Raw genomic sequence first — 20,268 nt, 5'->3', positions numbered from 1 at the left:
GGGAAGCTTACTAGTTTTGTTTTAATCCTATTTGTCTAAAATATTTTCCTTCCCAGTTCTCCAGCTTGTTGAAGTCGGTCTGATTGGATTTTACCGTAAATGATACACAAAGCCCTATCCATAATTCCTTCTCAGTTCCATTGTCCTAGCTAGTGTGACCAACTGCTTAGCAAAACCTCAGTCATGACTTTGTCCAGTGATTGTGACACCTTCATAAATGTCTTTCTAAAAGATAACAGATTATTTTGAGAGGAAATGCTTTAGAATTTTAGTTTTCTTTAAAATCACAGTGGCTAACATAAACCCACAAAAAACTCGTTACCATAGAGTCTATTCTGACTCGTAGTGACCCTATAGAACAGGATAGAACTGCCCCACAGGGTTTCCAAGGAGCAGCTGGTGGATTTGAACTGCTCACCTTTTGGTTAGCAGCCAAGGTCTTAACTACTGTGCCACCAGGGCTCCATGGACTAACATAAAAGGCAAAAATTACCTGTTAACCTGTGGTACCAGAAAAATAGTATATTTTAGGAACATTGCCAAATTTCATGTTAGGGTTCTTTAATTTTTTTTCATTTGCTTATAGTAAATTAAGGAGTTCCTGGGTGGTGCAAAGTCCTTAAGTGCTCGAATACTAGCCAAAAGGTTGGCAGTTTGAACTCACCCAGACGCACCTTAGAAGACAGCCCTGGTGATCTGCTTTCAAAAGGTCACAGCCTTGAAAACCCTATGGAGCAGCTCTACTCTGCACACATGGAGTCACCATGAGTAGGAATTGACTCAATGGCAGCTAACAGTACAGCTTATTTCATTTTGGGGGTGGTTTTGCCTTACAGTTGTCATAGAGACATAACTGCTATTTGGTATTTAATATAATGTTAATTCATTTTTATGGTGCCTTCTATTTTATAAGTACTTACAAAAATATATATATATATTTTACATAAATATTATTTTGATCTTCACAACTCCCTTGTGTAATAGATAGAACAACTATAATTGTGTATGTTTCTATAGATGAGGAAAGTGAAACTGAGAAAGGCCCAGGGTCTCAGAACTAGCTTTCAACCGCACAAGGCCGCAAGTATTGTTTGCTGTTATTTAAGGGTGTATAAAGGAGAACCGAAGTCCATTTTTCCATCTGCTCCAGAGAAAATGAATTACGAGAGCAGAGAGCAATGGAAATTGTGTGTTGTACTTACATTCTTTATTTTGGCCGAGGTATTGATTCCTCTCAACCCTTTGGGTATCTGGGAAATGCTTTTGGTGGCCAGATTTTTCATGGTGCTTACCTTCAGCTTCATGCAGTAAAATATTTACCTTAGTGCAATAAAATAATTTTTATTTTCCATCCTGTGAAAAAGATGAGGAAACTTTTTAAACCCATGTGAGCCTCAGATGAGGTGAAACTCACCTAAAAGTCATGGGAATCCATGCACAGATACAGGCAGAAGAGCTGCACACACACAGCCCCTTCCCCCTGCCTCCCGCCAGTGCAGGGAAACATCACAGCAAAATACAGGATCCAGTAAGCACCCCTGTAGAACCTGCATCAGTGACTGTTTGCGACTATAAGATCAGACAGCTGGTACAGCCCTATGGTCATCAGTGTTGACTGAGCACATTTTACATGCATGATGGGGTACTGAGAATAGATATAAAAACTGGTAGTTTTTCTGGAACTCGCTTTCTGATTTAGGCCTACGCAAAGCAAAACATCAAACAAACAAAATATATTTACCATTGGTTGTATGCAGATATCAAATAGAAGTAACAGTTAAACCAAAACCAAACCTGTTGCCGTCGAGTCGATTCCAACTCATAGCGACCCTATAGGATAGAATAGAACTGCCTCATTGAGTTCCCAAGGAGCGCCTGGTGGATTCGAACTGCTGACCTTTTGGTTAGCAGCCGTAGCACTTAGCCACTATGCTATTAAGTTCCTTAAAAGTGAAAAAAAAAAAACCCACTGCTGTTGAGTCGATTCCGACTCATAGCGACCCTAAAGGACAGAGTAGAACTGCGCCATAGTGTGTCCAAGGAGCACCTGTTAGATTTGAACTGCCAGCCATCTGGTTAGCAGACGTAGCACTTAACCACTACATCACCAAGGTTTCCCCTTAAAAGTAAAGACCATGTCGTATTTACTTCTGTGTGCCCCATAGTGCATATCTTGGTGAATTGTACATGTAGAGCAGTTCCTCAATAAAAATTCATTTGTTGAATTAATATGTGGAGTGAATTTTATAAATTTGCATTAATGTCCATTGTTTTATCTGCCGTGTTATGCTATACAAATTCAAATATTTAAATATTTTTCTTATTCACTATAGAAAAATACAACCCATTAATGAATAAATTTAAAATATTTTCTTTCTTATAGTTAAGCCAAGCTTAATTTAATTTTAAAAGTCTAATTAGAATGAAAATATTTTCTGCATGTTAGGAGGAATTCCGGCTGCATTTCAAGAATATCTCACGTATAATGGACTGTGTTGGATGTGACAAATGCAGATTATGGGGGAAATTACAGGTGTGTGTACTTTCTGTTTTGAAATTATTAGTAACCTTAACCTTTTTCGTTGAGAAGTTCAGTAGTTTTTATTAAAAAGTCTTCATTGCTCATTGAATTAGAGTTAGAAACAGGCAAATCCAAGGTGTGGTTTTTCCATTTTATTGATGAAAAAATCAGTATTATTTAGGTCTGTGTGTTATATGTGTATGTGTAATGATATTTTTTATATTACCCAAAGTTAATGGTTTTGGAAGTTTCTTTGTATCATTTTATCTTGGTACAATCTCAGATTCGTTTCTGAAGTTGGTGGTTACAAATAAAATGTATTAGTATATTATATATTTATATGTAAGTATATACTTATATAAAATATGGTTGGAACCAAAGACACAAGGAAAAGATTAATCCAAAGGACTAATGGACCACAACCACCGTGGCCTCCACCAGAATGAGTCCAACATAAGTATACGGTGTCCGGCTGCCACCACCGACTGCTCTGACAGGGATCACGTAGAGGGCCCCAGACAGAGCTGGCGAAAAATGTAGAATAAAATTCTAACTCACACACACAGAAAAAGACCAGACTTACTGGTCTGACAGAGACTAGAGAAACCCTGAGAATATGTCCCCTGAACACTCTTTCAACTCAGTAGTTAAGTCACTTCTGTGGTTCACCCCACAGCCAAAGATTAGACAGGCCTGTAAAACAAAATGATTCCAACGGGGCACACCAGCCCAGGGCCAAGGAAGAGAAGGCAGGAGGGGGCAGGAAAGCTGGTATTGGGGAACCCACGGTTGAGAAGGGAGAGTGTTGACATGTCATGGAGTTGGCAGCCAGTGTCCCGAAACAATATGTGTATTAATTCTTTAATGAAAAACTAATTTGCTCTGTAAACCTTCATCTTAAGCACAACTTAATATATATATATGGTTGTAAAATACAGTTGGGAAAAGGTAAAATATAACTATGTAAAAAGACTTAAATGTTGGTGATTGACATTCTTTCAGTGATCAAGAGAAGACCTCCTAGTCACAAAATAGGAAAGCTCTCCCAGGCAGGTCCATTAACCTTATGTTTGGTGTAAAAAGGATTGTTTGATATCTCATCTCTTATTTTCTTACAAAAATGAGAAGTCACAGAAAATGAAGAGAGAATTATTTTAATGGAGGTTACACTAAAAACAAGGCCGTTGGTGGTTCAGTAGCAGAATTCTCGCCTTCCATACAGGAGACCTGGGTTCCATTCCCAGCCACGGCACCTCATGCATGGCCACCACCCATCCGTCAGTGGAGGCTTATGTGTTGCTAAACAGATTTCATCGGAGCTTCCGGACTATGATGAACTAGGAAGAAAGGCTCAGTGATCTGTTGTTGTTAGGTGCCGTTGAGTCAGTTCCCACTCATAGCAGCTCAGTGTACAACAGAACGAAACACTGCCTGGTCCTGCACCATCCTCACAATTTTTGGTATGTTTGCTATGTTTGCGCCCATTGTTTGCACCCACTGTGTCAGTCCCTCTCGTTGAGGGTCTTCCTCTTTTTCGCAGACATGCTACCTTACCAAGCATGATGCCCTTCTCCAGGGGCTGGTCCCTCCTGATAACATGTGCAAAGTATGAGAGATGATGTCTCACCGTCCTTGCTTCCAAGGAGCACTCTCACTGTACTTCTTCCAGGACAGACTTGTTCGTTCTTCTGGCAGTCCATGGTATAGGAAGAAAGGTGTGGCGACCTACTTCCTAAAATTAGCCAGTTGAGAACCTTATGAATGACAGCAGTCTGATCCCAACCAATCATGGGGATGGTGCAGGACTGGGCAGCGTTTTGTTCCGTTCTGCGTGAGGTCTCTATGAGTTGGAGGCTGACGGAATGGCAGCTGACACCAGCAACACTGAAAACAGATCATTCTTTTTCCCTTGGGCTTATAGCTGAGAAATTATTAAATGTTCACATCTGAGGTTTGAATTGCTGGGGGCAGTGGGAAGTGCTTTTAAGATTACATATAAAAAAAAAAAATTTTTTTTTTTTTGAAATTCTAACCTTTTCTTAAAGGTTGAAAAACAAAGACAAGCTTTAAACCATTCAAGTTTCCTTCACAGCATAGATAAATGTATCATATGCGTAATCTGTGAGGAGGTAGAAACCATAATGACTTATTTCTTACTGGGAAATCCATACTTTTTGTTTTTAAAACTAATTTGAACTGTTAAAGCTTGCAAAAGAGTCCCTAGGTGATGTGTCCAGTTAAGTGCTCGAGTATTAGCTGAAAAGTTTGTGGTTTGAATGCACCCAGAGGTACCTTGAAAGATAGTCCTGGCAGTCGGCTTCCAAAGGGTCACAGCCATTGAAAACCCTATGGAACACTTCTGCTTTGCACAGTGGGGTCGCCATGAGTAGAAATCTATGTGATGATAACAAGCTTTTAAACTTTGTCTTTTTACAGGATATTTTACATAGTTTAACATTTTGGTGAATAGCTCAGTATATATGAATTTCCTGACTGTCATCACAGTACTTAATATTCTTTAAAGCCTTTCTTGTAGTTATTAGTAAATAAATTTAATTGTAAGTTTATTGCTGTTTTCTTTAGACTCAGGGTTTAGGAACGGCTCTGAAAATATTATTCTCTGAAAAAGAAATCCAAAAGCTTCCAGAGAACAGCCCATCTAAAGGTTTCCAGCTCACTCGACAGGAAATAGTTGCTCTTATGAATGCCTTTGGAAGGTAAGAACCGTTTTCACAGGGAAGAGTTTTGATTCTCCTTTTGGCTCAACAAACTGCAAAGATCACCTTCTCTCCTCATGTGGGAATTTTGTTTTGTTTAAAAGAATTATCATATATTATCATACCTGTGCTTATTTCATGGAGCCCTGGTGGCACAGTGGTTAAGTGCTTGGCTGCTAACCAAAGGGCCAGTGGTTGGAACCCACCAGCTGCTCCAGGGAAAAGATGTGGCAGTCTGTTCCCATAAAGATTTACAGACTTGGAAACCCTACGTATGGGGCAGTTCTACTCTGTCCTATAGACTCAACGGCAACAGGTTTGGTTTTGGTTTACTCATTTGACTTTAGAGTGTCATTAATGCTGACAAGTCAGTTTCTCTGGGGGCCATAGGAAAAATTAATTATTTCCAGTCACCAGTGTTCCTCAACTTGCCTCCTCAGTTCTGTGGGTAAAATACTTCCCCATTAATATTCACTTTAGCTAGCTATAATGTGTTCTAGTCCAACAGTGGAAGTAAGGAAAGCTGGGTTGAGAAGATGATAAAAGAAAAAGAGATTCAACCCTTCAACTGCTCTTTCCTTATTTCTTAAGCTGAGGAGACATTTATTCTTTCTGTACATTTTTTATTAAGTATTTCCTTAAAGAATATCATAGTTTTCCCTGTAATTGTTAATGGGATCTATTAACTTCATTCTGTCTTCCAGCTGATCATCAGTCCATTTAAATAGTGAATGATCCTGGCCTCCCTAACACAAAATTAAGGAGCCCTGGTTGTGCAGTGGTTAACCGAAAGGTCAGCCGCTCTGCGGGAGAAAGATGTAGCAGTCTGTTTGCATAAAGATTTACAGCCTTGGAAACCCTATGGGGCAGTTCCACACTGTCCTATAGGGTCCCTATGAGTCAGAATGTGATTTGACGGCAGTGAGTTTGGTTTTCTGGAACACAAAACTATTGTGTTCCTTTTTGAGGAGTTTATTTGGTAGTTTTTCTTAATTGAATTCCTTGGTAGCTTTCTCTGTGTGACAGCGCATTTAACGCAGTTCTACCTCAGGGCCGCCCAGCACAGCATTGCCTTGTGGTGTAAGGCTAGTGGGCAGAGACATGGGATGATCATTGTCTTTGGCCACTGAGTTCTGGAAAATGTGACTTCTTTATCTTGAGTAGTGCTAGCCAGTCTGTTTTGTTTATTCTGTAGGTGCCTTTTCTTCATAAAAAGCCAATTTTGATACCAATTCAGATCACATGGTTTATTTTCCAGTAGACAAATAGATATGACATTAATGTATCTGCTGGATGTTAAAATATATTTTACTGCCCTGCTAAAGAGTAAAGCAGTAGGTGGATGTAGGTTTTGCTTTGGGCCTTGCTGTGTCTATTATTCAGATAATAGTAATGTGAAAAATATATATTGGGTAATAAATTATGAGGTCTGGACTGCATCTGGAAACCCTGGTGGTGTGGTGGTTAAGTGCTACAGCTGCTAACCAAAGGGTCAGCAGTTCAAATCTACCAGGTGCTCCTTGGAAACTCTATGGGGCAGTTCTACTCTGTCCTATAGGGTCGCGATGAGTTGGAATCGACTCGACGGCAATGGGTTTTGGGGACTGAATCTTCACAGAGACTAAGCTATAGTGGTTCTGTATAATACTGCTGATTTTGTGCTCACATTTCCGGTAGAGTATTCCCAGGGGGGAAGGAGTGTACCTGTAGTTATTTTCTATGATAATCTTTTCGAGGTCTCCGATCCTATTTTGTGTCACAGTCAGGCTTTGAGCTTGCTGTTTTTCATTCTGAACACATCTGCTGTTTACTAAGATCTCTTTTCTTTAGTTACAGGTTTAGTCTCATTACCCTACCTTCATATATATTATGGTGGAGTGTGGTATTTGTTTGTTTTTTGGGTTGGTTAGTTTTTTTTTTTAACAGATATTTGAATTATAGCATATATTTTTATACATTTGTTTAATAGTAAATATGTTCTTTTTCTAATAACTAAGAATGGTTTACAGCCTTCAATATTTGGGGAACTAAAGTAAGATTACATTTCCTGTTAATCCTGCACAACTTGTGAGGGTTGGAAGAAAAATGATTGAGACCATAGAAAGCATAAATTTTTTGAAAGACCGTATGTCATAATAGAGTATATGGGCTTTGGAATCAAATGAACCTAGTTAGAACCCACCTACTAGCCAGATGACCCTGGTAAAATTACTTGATTTATTTGAGGTCCTGTTTCCCTAAAATGTAAAATCAGGGTTAATTATATCTACCTTTAGGATTTTTAACAATTAATGAGGTCATGTAAGTGATGTGCTGAAAACATTGTCTGGCATATCCTAAACTCTCAATAAATAGTAACTGTTCTTATTTCCAGTATTTAGAGTAAAGAAAGGAGCTTAAAACTACATATTACATCATACTCACTAAATTCCAGGAAAGAGAAATATTAGATTTTTATCATATTGACCCTGGTTTTACATAACAGTAATTGAACTTACAGATTATTTTGTGTGATTTTCCATTCAGGTTTTACTTCTGAGCCTGAGCTCAGAAACACTTCATTCATCTATTTAATAATAATTTATTGAATGCCATAAAAGTCAATGGGTTCTGGGCACATGAATTCAGAAACAGACAAACAGAATCTTTACCCTCATGGAGCTAACAAATTAATGTGTTTGGGGAGCAAGGAAAAAGGAGTGGTAACTTGGAGAGGAATGTGTAAAACGAATTTATAAGAAGACCAAATGTAAATGATTTAAGATGCTTTATTGTTATATCACTGTTTCCATAATTAATCTAGAATCTGTTAATAGTAAGAACTGTCTTCCTTTGCCTCTTTTAAACCAGGACTAAAGAACTATACCTCTGTGTTTCATCAATCTCTAGGGAGCAATACTCATTTAAAAATGTGTTGTTTATACCTTTTCATTTCAGATTTTGGTTTCAAATTATAGCCTATGTAAAAATATCAATAATTTGATACATGTATAGCTGTACTAATATGGTTTTTTTTCTTTTACAGGCTTTCCACAAGTATAAGAGAATTACAGAATTTTAAAATTTTATTGCAGCACAGTAGGTAATACCGGCTTTTACATGTTTCTTTAGAGACATAAAGGGACCACGAGAAGCCTTTTAATCTTGGACCCTCAGCAGATTAGAGATAATCTCCTAAGACTTCAAAAATTTTGAACTCTTTAAAGGGAAAATTCAGGTCCTCACTTGAATATTTATGATCCTTAATAGATTATCAATTGGAGATATTTATAAATGAAGTATATACTTTTAAAACATATAAGTTATACCAATTCTGTGTTTACTTCCACTTGTTTCCACCCATTGAATATTCTGCTATTGCATTTGTTTAGAATTAGTTTTGTTCTCATTGTATTATCCTTTACTTCAGTTGTCAAACATTAAATGACTATGTCTCCATCCTAATCACAATGTTAACAGTCTGCTTTGGAAAAAGAGAACTGGGGAACAAAATGTTGCTTAGGGCTGGTATCAGTGATAAAAAAAAACTTATCAATAATTTTTTAATGTATAAAAAAAAAAGCCCTTCCCAGCTCTGTCTGCATCACTTTCTATAATATGGAATTGTCAGTGTGACGAATGGTCCTTTAAATGTATATCGGTAGTTTACAGATGTTCCTTAAGAATCCCCAGGGCTTCAACTTCAGTTTCATTGGTTTTTATTTAAGATTTTTAGTTGCTGTTGTTGCTGTTTTCTTTTGCGCTAACATATCTGCCTTGGTAAAAATGAGTGAGTACTCTTCGTGTGCTATCCAGCCAGGGTTCATGTATGGCTGACTCAAGAAATTCTTTTACTTAGAATCTATCAGTTTCTCTAGATTTTGTCTTTCTTTGTTCTCACCCCAAATTTAGAAACTCATTTTCTTTAAGACAAAAAAATAAAATAGAATAAATATTTATTTAACAGATTACCTCTCAATAAAATCTGAGTGGAACTGTATGTACTTGTAACACCAATTGAAAACATATACACAAAAGTTGCTATTTAAAAAAAATTTTTTTTGCTATTTTAAATTGAAGGTAAGCATTTTTAAGGATTTTATCTTAGAATACAATCTATGCAATCCTGTTAACTCTCATCCTTATTTTCCTTGGTAGAGAACTAATCGACTAAGCAGGTCGATTAGTTCAAGCCTCCTTATAAGCCCCCTTCCCACCTTTTCGTTTCGTTTTAGTTCATTGTATATAAATGGTACTTTGTGTGGCTTGTACCAACAGATGACTCATAAGTACTAAACTGTCATTTCCTAAATCTGGGACTTAGATATCATTAAACAATACTTAAAATATTGATTCTCTTAAAAGGTGTCATAGATATAATGTGATTAATTTGGAAGGTTGCATCTGTGTAGAAGTAATGCGGGTACAAAATATAGTCTCACTTTAGACTCTTCAGTCTTTTGCAAAGTAAATAACAAGTGCTCTTAAACCCTTATCCTGCCAAAGTCTGAAATGTGTTTATTGGCGATTTAATGCAGTAAGTTATTTTAAGTTGTATTTAGTTCTTCCACCCCTCTTTTAAAAATACTTAGCTGTCCTTTGAAGAGGGATGACTGAGGGGAAGTAAGGTTATCACTAGAATTGTTTTTCTCATCTAATTTCTCATTTTCATAAACTCAGCTTTTTGTTGTTGGTGGTGGTGTGTTAAGTTGAATAAAAAAGGCTGACTTGATTGAAGCCTCCCCCACTGTTCTTCTTTAGGGATGCAAATATAGCATGGTGGGGGAGGAGTCTTTAAGGCAAATTTGTCTAGAAAGTGAATATCTAAATTATCTTGCTGGTAAATTAATAAGAATTATTCATAACGTAGCGTTCAGAGTTTAAGAAAATGTGAAAATTTTGCACTGTCTATTATTATGACTGTATGTTTAAAGATCTTTTTGGTAGTGTTACTTCACCATTCCTTCAGTAAAAGGAAAAGACTTATTTAAACTCTACTTACTTGAGAAATTCCTTGGTCATTTCCATTTGTTGCTTTTTATCTTTACTGTGATTTGTTTCAAGCATAGGAAAAATGTATATTAGAGTCAGTTTTAGGAAAACAAAAGGTCTACTTAGGGTAAAGAGTTCTCTTCAAAGTTTTAGCATGTTATCCCACTACTAAGAAAATAAATGAAGTATTCTTAAGCTGCAATTCATTTATTTTACCATAAATTCAATTGGGGGTGGGGGGACACTAATTTTTGTGTATGTGTGTATTTTTTAAATGATTGTATAAACCAGGAATCTTTGTTTTGTGAGCCTGGTGATATTTGATGATCCTTGTGATATATAAACTGTTTTCCAATTCACATACTTTTTGTTGTGAAGTGATTTACAGAGTACTGATTGCATTGTGAAAATCTTTGGCTGGTAAATAACCTCTTGGCATTTTGTCTTTATCTCATCACAAATTTAAACAGCCAGCACTTAATAACTGACCGAAATGATTGTACCAGCTGATGAAGTACTGAAAATGAAGAAAAGGAAAATATTCTTTCCTTTAACAGCTTGACTTTACTCTTTAAGTGGCATCTATGTAAAGTAGAAAAACTATTAAAATTGGTAAACTTTCAATGTTTCTTCTGTTTTGCTTCTTAGATTATGAATAGGATCAGACAAATTTTAAGATTTCAGTTTTGGAATTTGATAAGTGAGAACATTTTATTTTGACATTTAAACATTGTGAATTACTCAGTGCTTGTAACATCTTTATGTATATGAAATGCTGTGCCGTATTTTCCAACTTTGTCAGGTGCCATTGTGTATAAGAAAGGACAGCTGTTTTGATCTTCATCAGCATTGCCTTCAGCTGGAAATTTGGGAACAGCTCACAGTAAGCCTCTCAGCAGTTTACAAACTGAAGTACCTGCAGAAACCATAGCTATTCACCAAAATACACAGATTGGGTGCGTGGTATTATGGAAATTATTTGGTAAAAACAAAACACAAATTCAAATTCATGTGTACTCTAAGTAACATTTACAGGTGCAGCTTTGATTTTGAACAAAATTCCAAATAATTTGCTAATGTACCCAACAGATTCTAGAAAATGCGAATTAAATGTTTCTGCAATCTTTTCCTGCTTTTTCTCCTCCTAAGTGTTCCTTTTATGAGGATTTGATTATAATTTGTGAGAAGGGAGAAAATGTATTTGTAAGGAGTCTGATATTGCTTCTTCTTATAGTCATAGTAGCAAGCATTTGCTGATACTATATTAAGGGCTTTACATACAAAATCTTATTTAATCTTCACAACAGCACTAGTAAGTAGGTAAAATTACTTCAATATATAAATAAGAAAAGTGCGAATAAGAGAAACCTGTAACTTGTCCACGGTCACAAATACTAAGTTGTAGAGCTAGAATTTGACTCGAGCCTCTATTCAGAATGTGGTGTATTTGTGTAATTTCATAGTTGGCCTATTACCATTCAACTTTTAATATCTTTTCATTCGAACTGAGTCATGTGGCTTTTTTAAATATACTTATTTTTATTTAATGTTTTGAATACGTAATATATTCACATGGTTCAAAAACCAAAAAATATAGAAAGTTATATAATGTCTTCCTTCCATCTTTGTCCCATCTTCTCAGTACCGTCCCCACCCCATCTACTACCATCACAAATAACCTCTGTCTTGGTTTCTTATGTTTCCACTATTCAGAGTTTTCAGGCATATACAAGCAAATACAAATGTAAAGTCTTATTTTTTCTCTCATTTTTACCCAGAGAGTGGCATCATAATACAGTCTGTCACTTTGTTTTTCCCTTAATATTTCTTGGTAACCTTTCTGTATTACTAGGTAGTGTTCTCATGTTTTTAGTGGCTGCTTAGTATTCCACAGTATGGAGGTATCATCATTTCATTAGCCAGTCCCCCTGTACACTTGTCATTTCACATGTATGTAGGTGCCTGTAGGATAAATTCCCCAAAATGGAATTGCTGCTCAAATACCATATGCATTTGTCATTTTGGAAGGTACTGCCATATTGCTTTCCATAGTTACCAGGTCATAAACCCACCTGCAGTTTATCTCGGTGTCTGCTTACCCGCAACCTCACCAACACAGGTGTTATCAGACTCTGAGATTTTTACCATTCTGACTTATGAAAAGTTATCTCTTGATATATTTTTAGTTTTTATCTTTCTTAACATGCATAAGGTTGAGCACCATTTAATATGTTTAAGAGCTATTTGTATTCCTTTTGTGTTCATATCTTTTGCCCATTTCTCCACTGCGTTGTTGATCTTACCTAGCAGTGCTTTAGGTGTGCGAGTAAGTTATAGATCCAACCTAATTTTTTCCCAGATGACTACCCAGTTTTTCCAACACCACTTATGGAACAGCTGATCTTTTCCCTAGTAGTTTGGGAGGCTGCATTTATCATATGGAAATTCCTTTATGTATTTGGCTGTCTATCTGGGTTCTCTGTTTAATTGATCTATTTGTGTACCAGTACCACGCTGCTTTATGTTTCACATCTGGTGTGCTGGGACTCTCATTCCTCCCGTGACTTTTTATTTTTTACTATTTTCCTAGCTGTTATTTTTTTTCTATATGAGCTTAAAAAAATCCTTTAACATACGGATTACGCTAAAGCTCTGTCCAACTCAGTGTTCTCGAGTGTTATACTTTTAACCATTTGATCAAGCACTGTTCTTTTAATTGGATACTTCACCTGATAGTGGTCTACTTTTCACTACCTGCTGTGTTTTTCAGTAGTGTTTGTCAGTGCCAAACAGGGAAGGACAAAGAGGCAGGATGCAGTACTTGTGCAGAAGGAATTTCAGTGCTTCTAACACTTGGCCCCAGAAGTGATTTAGGGACTATTTATATATAAAATCCTTTTTTTGTTTTTTAGCCCATTATGAATCTTTTCTCCAAAAGTTGGATATTTTTCAAAGATTCATAAAGCAACAGGGAGGTGCCCTTAAACAAATGAATATTAAACTTGTAAAATAAATATACAGTAACTAAAAGTACAAGTGTAAGAAGTTACCTAAAAAAAGAAAGAAGAAAAAAATATATATCTACCAGAGGAACAGGATTTGACTATTCATTCATTGTTCTAGGAGCTGGAAATACAGCAGTGAACAAAACAGACAGAAATCCCTACCATCATGTAATTTACTTTCTAGAATATAACCTAATTACATGATATATAGTTTATAGTGAAAAATGTACCCAAAGAAAGAATATGGGAACCAAAGAGGAATAGCTAACAGAAACCTGTCTAGTAGAGAAGATACCCTCAATATAAATGAATTCTAGTGTCTTCTTGACAGTGCCATCAGGCTGCCATAGATTGATGCCATTAATCAAGTAAAATCATCCACCCAGCACCCCTTGATCAGATTAGAGGCAGCATTCACCAAGCAACATTCAGATATATTGTAATTTTCAATGTGGCTTTCCTTCATAGAATATACTTTCAGATGGGTTTGAGTGTTCTGGTCTCTTCAACAGTTTGTATTTCTCAGTATGCTATATAAATTGGTATTATTTTGTAAATTAGATTAGCATAAATCAATTCCAGAGAAGTTCATGGAGATTTTTAATATGCAGACTTGAAGCCAGACTGGGCTAGTGAATTCACCAAGGCAATAAAGTATTAAGATATATAAATTTAATGGACCTGGTAAAGCAATTCTTGTTTATCCTAAACAACCCTTTTTATACTTCAGTTAATGCCTTCAAGGAGCACCAAGACCTGGGACTGCATAAAGACTGGTGGGACTGTTGTGGGTTAGTAAGATACATGCGAAGTTGAGAATCAAGAAAAGTCAGCAACCATCAAACCAAAACTTGTTGTTGTACAGTCAATTCCGACTCATAGCAGCCCTATAGGACAGAGGAGAGCTGCCCCATAGGGTTTCCATGACTGTGAATCTTTATGGAAGCAGACTGCCACATGTTTATCTCCCATGAAGCAGCTCATGAGTTTGAACCGCCAACTTCTTGGTTAGCAGCTAAGCACTTAACCACTGCACCATCAGGGATCCTTTATCAGAACAACAGGGGTCAGTATAAAAAGGAAGGGCTTTTGAGGATCACATAGGCTAACTGAAGAGATCTAACTGAAGAGAGCATGTGTCTGATCTCTAGTTCGGACCCAAGTTCAGAGGCAGAAACTCCATTCTGGGTGTAGCATAATAGAATGGTAAGGTTGCCAAGGTCAAAAAGGCAGACCAGCTTTGGAAGGGTAACTAATTACTGTTTTGCCAAGGTATTAATCAGTTTCTGGGAAGACAGGCCAGGACCCAGCCATACGTCAAGGAATCCAGATTTGGAGGAACTAGGTAGATACTATTTTTTTTTTTTTTTTTTTAGGTAGATACTATTAGGGGTGGCTGGATCTCTGGACTTGGATTGAAAACATCAAGACCATACTTGATTAGCTGGCAACCAGTCTTGGAACTCTAGACTTAATAATGAGTGCAATATCAGTGCTTAGGCCCAGAGGAGCTGGGTAATAGGTGTAAGAATCACACACAGAGATCCTGGTTGGGTGTACAGGGATGTCATTGGTACCGTTCGCCCTTCAGGGTATTTTGACCCCTTGGTGCAAGGGCTCTCCATATGTCCCTGCTCAGAGCCATAGTCAAGTGTATGTATGCATCGCTGAGTTGATAGGCTGGGACCCACAGGCACGTGACATCTACCTCGCTGGGTGTCCACCTAGCACATAATAGGCACTCAGTAAACATCGATGGAATTCCACTCCGTTACGCTCATTTTCCCATTTTTAATAAAGAAGTGTTTCTGGCTTTAACAGAATGGTTTATTATATAATGCTACTATTTTAGCCTGCTCCTTTTCCAGCAGCTCCTCGCCTGGACCATGAGATGTGTTAAGTAGCATTATGCCCAGTTAGAAACTTTTTTAACTAATAAAATTCTCACTTACATAGGCTCAAAAATGGGGACCCATGTTAGAAGTGTCTGATCAGACTTACACTAGTCTGTATTTTATGTGAAAGCAGGGTATTTTGTTAATCACGTATCTTTAGTTGGAAATCTTGATAAAGTTTCAAATACTTAGATCCATTTAGTTTTAATGTAAGTTTGCCTTTATTGTTAACAACAAAAAACAAACAATACTCTAGTAATATCCACTGTGTAATATAAATGAGAGCTTTTGTAACAAAACACTTCTTAAGCTCTAGAGTTTAATAATGCTTATTTTTTCCCTTGTTTTAGGGGTTAAGTGTTGAAGTCCAACAATGAGTAATTCTCATGGATTTTGGTGGAAAAAAAAAAAAGTCTGGGATGCACTAGTGAGTGTGCCTTATCTAAGTAGCTAACCCTGACAACCAGCAGGTATTAAGAATGTGCCTGATACATTCAAGAGATAATTGGCATAATGTGATTTATGTGTATAATAGTAAAAACTTCTTACAGTCTACGATTTGACGTGTAACACACTCCAGATGTTTTAATCATTGGCTCAATTAAACAGGTTGATTGTAAAAAGGAAAAAGACCCAGTGAAAGATATGTACACAAATCAGTTGGAAGTCCTAGACACTAACTGCAGAGATAGAGACCTAGTATGCATATTTCCATGGGTTAAACAGAAACACACGCAACCTTTTGGCATGACATTAGACTTAAATAATAGTACCAAACTTTCAGTGATATTCCCCATACAATTTTCACTTTCAAATTGTATGCTTTAAGAACTAGAGGTTACTGAGATATTTTAGAACGAGTAATCACCATTCTATTCTCTCTCTCAGCATTTAATAGTTTACATCAGGACTAGCTTCACTAGTGTACTTGGCACATATCAATTAGGAAGCTAGAGGAAATTTTGATTTTTCTTCCCGCACAGTTCCTCCAACATTTCACAGGGTAGATCATGTATTAAGAGAGAAAGTTAATTTGATACATACATAGTTTTTTTATATTCTAGGATAAGTCTACAACACTTAGTTTTAGCACTTGTTTTAAAGTGGGGCAAAGAGAAAAATAGGCACTTACAACATTTTTAAAATCCTCTCCAACAAAAAATGTTGTTCAAATAAATACTAGCAGCTTTATCATAAAAGTGGATTGTGGCATTCATCAGTTAATGCTGGCTATTTCAAATTTTCCTGCCAGTAATAATTATAAACAGTGTTTGTATATCATAGAATGAATATAATTGCATGATTTTATTGATATTTTTTATCAAAAACCAAACCAAACCAGTCGCTATCCAATTGATTCCGACTCGTATTGACCTTATAGGACAGGGTGGAACTGCTCCATAGGACTTCCAAGACTGTAATCTTTATGCAAGCAGACTGCCACGTCTTTCTCCTGTGGAGCCGCTGGTAGGTTTGAACCGCTAACCTTTCAGTTAGCAGCTGAGCACTTAACCAGTAACAAAAATATATATCTATCCCTCTGTTGCTGTCGAGTCAATTCCGACTCATAGTGACCCTACAGGACAGAGTAGGACTGCCCCATAGGGTTTCCAAGGAGTGCCTGGTGGATTCGAACTGCCGAATTTTTGGTTAGCAGCCATAACTCTTAACCACTACACCACCAGGGACATATCTGTCTTTAGCTGACCTAGTGAGGATTTGCAGGACTTTCTACAGGCATGATTTAAAGGATTTTTTTTTTAACTACATATATTAAGCGCATGCTGAGTCTGCTTCTAAACTCTCTTAAGTATTAGTAACAAAGACAGTATGGCCATAATAGGGTGTTCCTAAAGCTTTTTAGAATAACAACTTGTAATATTTTATTATTTTAAGGCAACCTGAATAATAAGTGCAGATTTTGCATCAGTGTGGAATTTTCCCTGACACATTAACTATTTTAAATATGTGACCCAAATTCTTCCACAGATTGAAAGGCAAGAATGTTGTTATGTGGATTATGCAGAGTAAACATATTCTATACAAATGAAAAACCCAATCATGGCCCATTTACAACTTGATATCCCAATTTTAAATACCATGAAATAATATAAATAGACTTGATCTTTGTGAAGGCGGCAGCAAGAGATAAACTATTCATGAAGACCAAAATGGGAAAATTAGTCATTTGAAATAGGTTTTACCATGTAGGTAGGACTTCTTAATGGAAGTTCCTTTTCATTTGCCCCCTCTCTGTCCTGAGATTTGAGATTTCTCAGGGAGAGCGAGATGGCACTTTCTCTCTGGTAACAGTCCCTCCTCTAGTACCTTACATCTGTTTTGTAGAAAATCAGGGCATTTAACCTCTCTGACAAAGCCATGTACCACTGTCTCCCATTATAGGCTGTTTTATGGCTGCAGAATATATGTAGTGGAGGTTTTAGAACAGCACTTCTGGTTGGGGAAATAGCATTTCATGACAAGTTTTTCACTTAAATGAAAAACAACTTATAAAGCAATTGTCTGGAATGTGCCCTTTAACATGGATAAAAGACGGGCATTATCCTATAGGATGCTGTGATGCTACGCCCATCTTAAACATGTAGTTTAAATAACTCTGCTTTTAAAGTTATTTAAAGATAAAAGGCACTCTTTTCAATATGGCTGAAAATTAGAGAAAAAACAGGATTCCACATAATCATTCTGCTCAAGGGCCGGGGTATTTATTATTAGTCTCCCTTTTGGAATCTCTTTTTACCTTGAATGTAATGAAAATTCAGCTAGCTGTAGTCCTGAGTTAATGGATTTCATTGGGCTGAAAATTATGCAATCTCCATTAATATAGCAGACCAACTGCCACTGAGTAGATTCCAACTCATAGTGACCCTATATGGTTTTCAAGGATGTAAATCTTTACGGAAGCAGACTGCCACATCTTTCTCCTGCAGAGCAGCTGGTGGGTTCAAACTGCTGACCTTTTGGTTTTTAGCAGCCAACCACTTCAATCACTGTGCCACCAGGGCTCTTTATGGGGTTTAATAGTGTAAGTCAGCTCTATATACATTATCAACTTATCCTTAAATTGTATATATTAGTGCCCTACTGGAAGGAACTACCAAACTTTTGGCAAAATGTAAGAGATTCTTTGAGGACCAATCACCTGAGCCTTAAAAAAGCTCTACGGAGCCATCTATCTTGTTGTTGAGGTTGAATCAATTCTGACTCGTGGCAACCGCATGTGTACAGAGTAGAACAGCTCCATAGGGTTTTCAGGGTTGTGACCTTTCAAAAGCAGACAGCCAAACCTGTCTTCCAAGGCACCTCTGGGTGGGTTCAAACTGCCAACCTTTAGGCTAGCAATCTAGCACTTAACCATTTGCACCACCCAGGGACTCCCAGTTACCTTATAAACCAAAACCAAGCCCACTGCTGTTGAGTCGATTCTGACTCACAGCGACCCTATAGGACAGAGTAGAACTGCCTGATAAGAGTTTCCAAGGAGTGCCTGGTGGATTCAAACTACAACCTCTTGGTTAGCAGCCATAGCACTTAACCACTACACCCCCAGGGTTTCCAGTTACCTTATGGTCCACCAATATTCCATTACATTTTAACATTCAGTACTGGAGTTGCAATTAGCTCTACAGATGTCAGTTATATTTTAGGAATCTACCAATGTAGAGCTCAGAATGTGAATGACCGGAAGAGGTAAGGATTTGAGGAACACTGCAGTCTAAAAGCCTTTAAAAAAACTATTAGACTGTATATTGTATTGTTTTAAAGTGAATTATGCATAAAAGTTTGTGCAAACTAAAACATATATTGCAATAACATTCTCAGGAAAAAACCCTAGTATACTTTAGCATTATTATTTAAGTTATATAAAATCCATCTTTATAAAAGTACAGTTAAAAAAAAAAAGTTTAAATTATGCCCACTGAAATAGCCAGGCTCACTTTTTAGTACTAAAATAAGGTCTTATAAGTCTAAATTATTGCTTAGTCCTGTGGAGCCACTAGAAACCTATAACAAATAAAAATCAAGTCCTATTTCTTTACGAAAAGTGCCTTAAGAGTTCAACTGTCATTAAGTTTGTCTTTCTGAAGCTTTTCAACTGAGAAATCTTCCATAATACTGAGAACTGATGCTACTCATGGCTTGGTTTGTCAGGATCCAAAGTTGAGTCTTGTGGCAAAGTTCCTACTTGTGCCGTGAAGCTGTTAGTTTGTTGTCCCCAATCATAATAGTCCGGAGCAAAACTTAAAAAGAAAAAGAAATATTTCAGTGACTTGAAAAATGCTTACTATGTACAACATGTCTATTTGAGGTAAACAGTTGGGATTTTCTATAAATTAGACAATCCCCAAATTCCTTAAAGTTTTGTAGCTTACTGAAACCCATTTTCCCACAAAACAGTGTTACGCACAGTGATAGGAAGCCTGCCCACAAAACCAAAACCTACTGCCGTTGAGTCGATTCCGACTCATAGCAACCCTATAGGACAGAGTAGAACTGCCCCATAGAGTTTCCAAGGAGCGCCTGGCAGATCTGAACTGCCAACCTCTTGGTTAGCAGCTGTAGCACTTAACCACTACGCCACCAGGGCTTCCTGCCCACAAAAGCCTATTGAATTTATATAGTCCAAACCCAAAACCCACTGCCATCAACTTGATCCTGACTCATAGCCCAGAAGTATAGTATTAATAGAGCCATTAACCAATTACTGTGTCTAATAAATGTTTTTAGCAAATACTAACTTGGAGTATAGCTCATTACCTGTGTGTCTTTGGACAAATAATTTATGTGCCTCAATTTCCTCATGTGTAAAATGCAGGGCTCTGAACCAGTTCATTCTTGTTTGAACCTCTGCTGATAATTTGCATTTCTAACATGGTCCCAGGAAGTTATAAATAAGAATCACCTGGGGATCTTGTTAAACTGTAGATTCTGATTCAGTATATCTGAGGTGGAAATGTAAATTCTCAACAGGGGTTCGAACTGGAAGGAGCCAGCTGGAAGCCCTGGTAAAATGGGGATAATATTAGTAACTACGTTGTTGGGCTATTTTGGGGATTAAGTGAGCTAATACCTATGAAGTGCTTAGAACAGTTATCTAATACATAGTTAGCACTCAAAATATAAGTTGCTTTCATGTTTAT

General features: G+C 37.0%; 2 protein-coding genes across 3 annotated transcripts in view; one reads left to right on the top strand and one right to left on the bottom strand.

Moving 5' to 3' along the window:
• ERO1B (endoplasmic reticulum oxidoreductase 1 beta) overlaps window positions 1–16,667 on the top strand; it is a 72,245-nt gene extending 55,578 nt beyond the window's left edge. For both annotated transcript variants that reach the window (XM_023549303.2, XM_064276704.1), the window contains exons 14-17: window positions 2,447–2,533; window positions 5,105–5,238; window positions 8,264–8,320; window positions 10,680–16,667. In XM_023549303.2, coding sequence (XP_023405071.1) covers window positions 2,447–2,533; window positions 5,105–5,238; window positions 8,264–8,320; window positions 10,680–10,719 — 318 coding nt within the window. In that variant the 3' untranslated portion in view covers window positions 10,720–16,667. The remainder of the gene's footprint in view (window positions 1–2,446; window positions 2,534–5,104; window positions 5,239–8,263; window positions 8,321–10,679) is intronic.
• Window positions 15,668–20,268, bottom strand: part of GPR137B (G protein-coupled receptor 137B) — a 65,561-nt gene continuing 60,960 nt past the window's right edge. The window contains 1 exon segment of the mRNA XM_003411004.4: window positions 15,668–19,368. Within this exon segment, the coding sequence (XP_003411052.3) occupies window positions 19,257–19,368 (112 nt within the window). The 3' untranslated portion in view covers window positions 15,668–19,256.

Source organism: Loxodonta africana, chromosome 25 (assembly GCF_030014295.1).
Source record: "Loxodonta africana isolate mLoxAfr1 chromosome 25, mLoxAfr1.hap2, whole genome shotgun sequence".
NCBI classification, from domain to species: Eukaryota; Metazoa; Chordata; class Mammalia; order Proboscidea; family Elephantidae; genus Loxodonta; species Loxodonta africana.
Note: the sequence above shows the minus strand (reverse complement) of the source record. Positions and strands in the feature narration are given on the sequence as shown.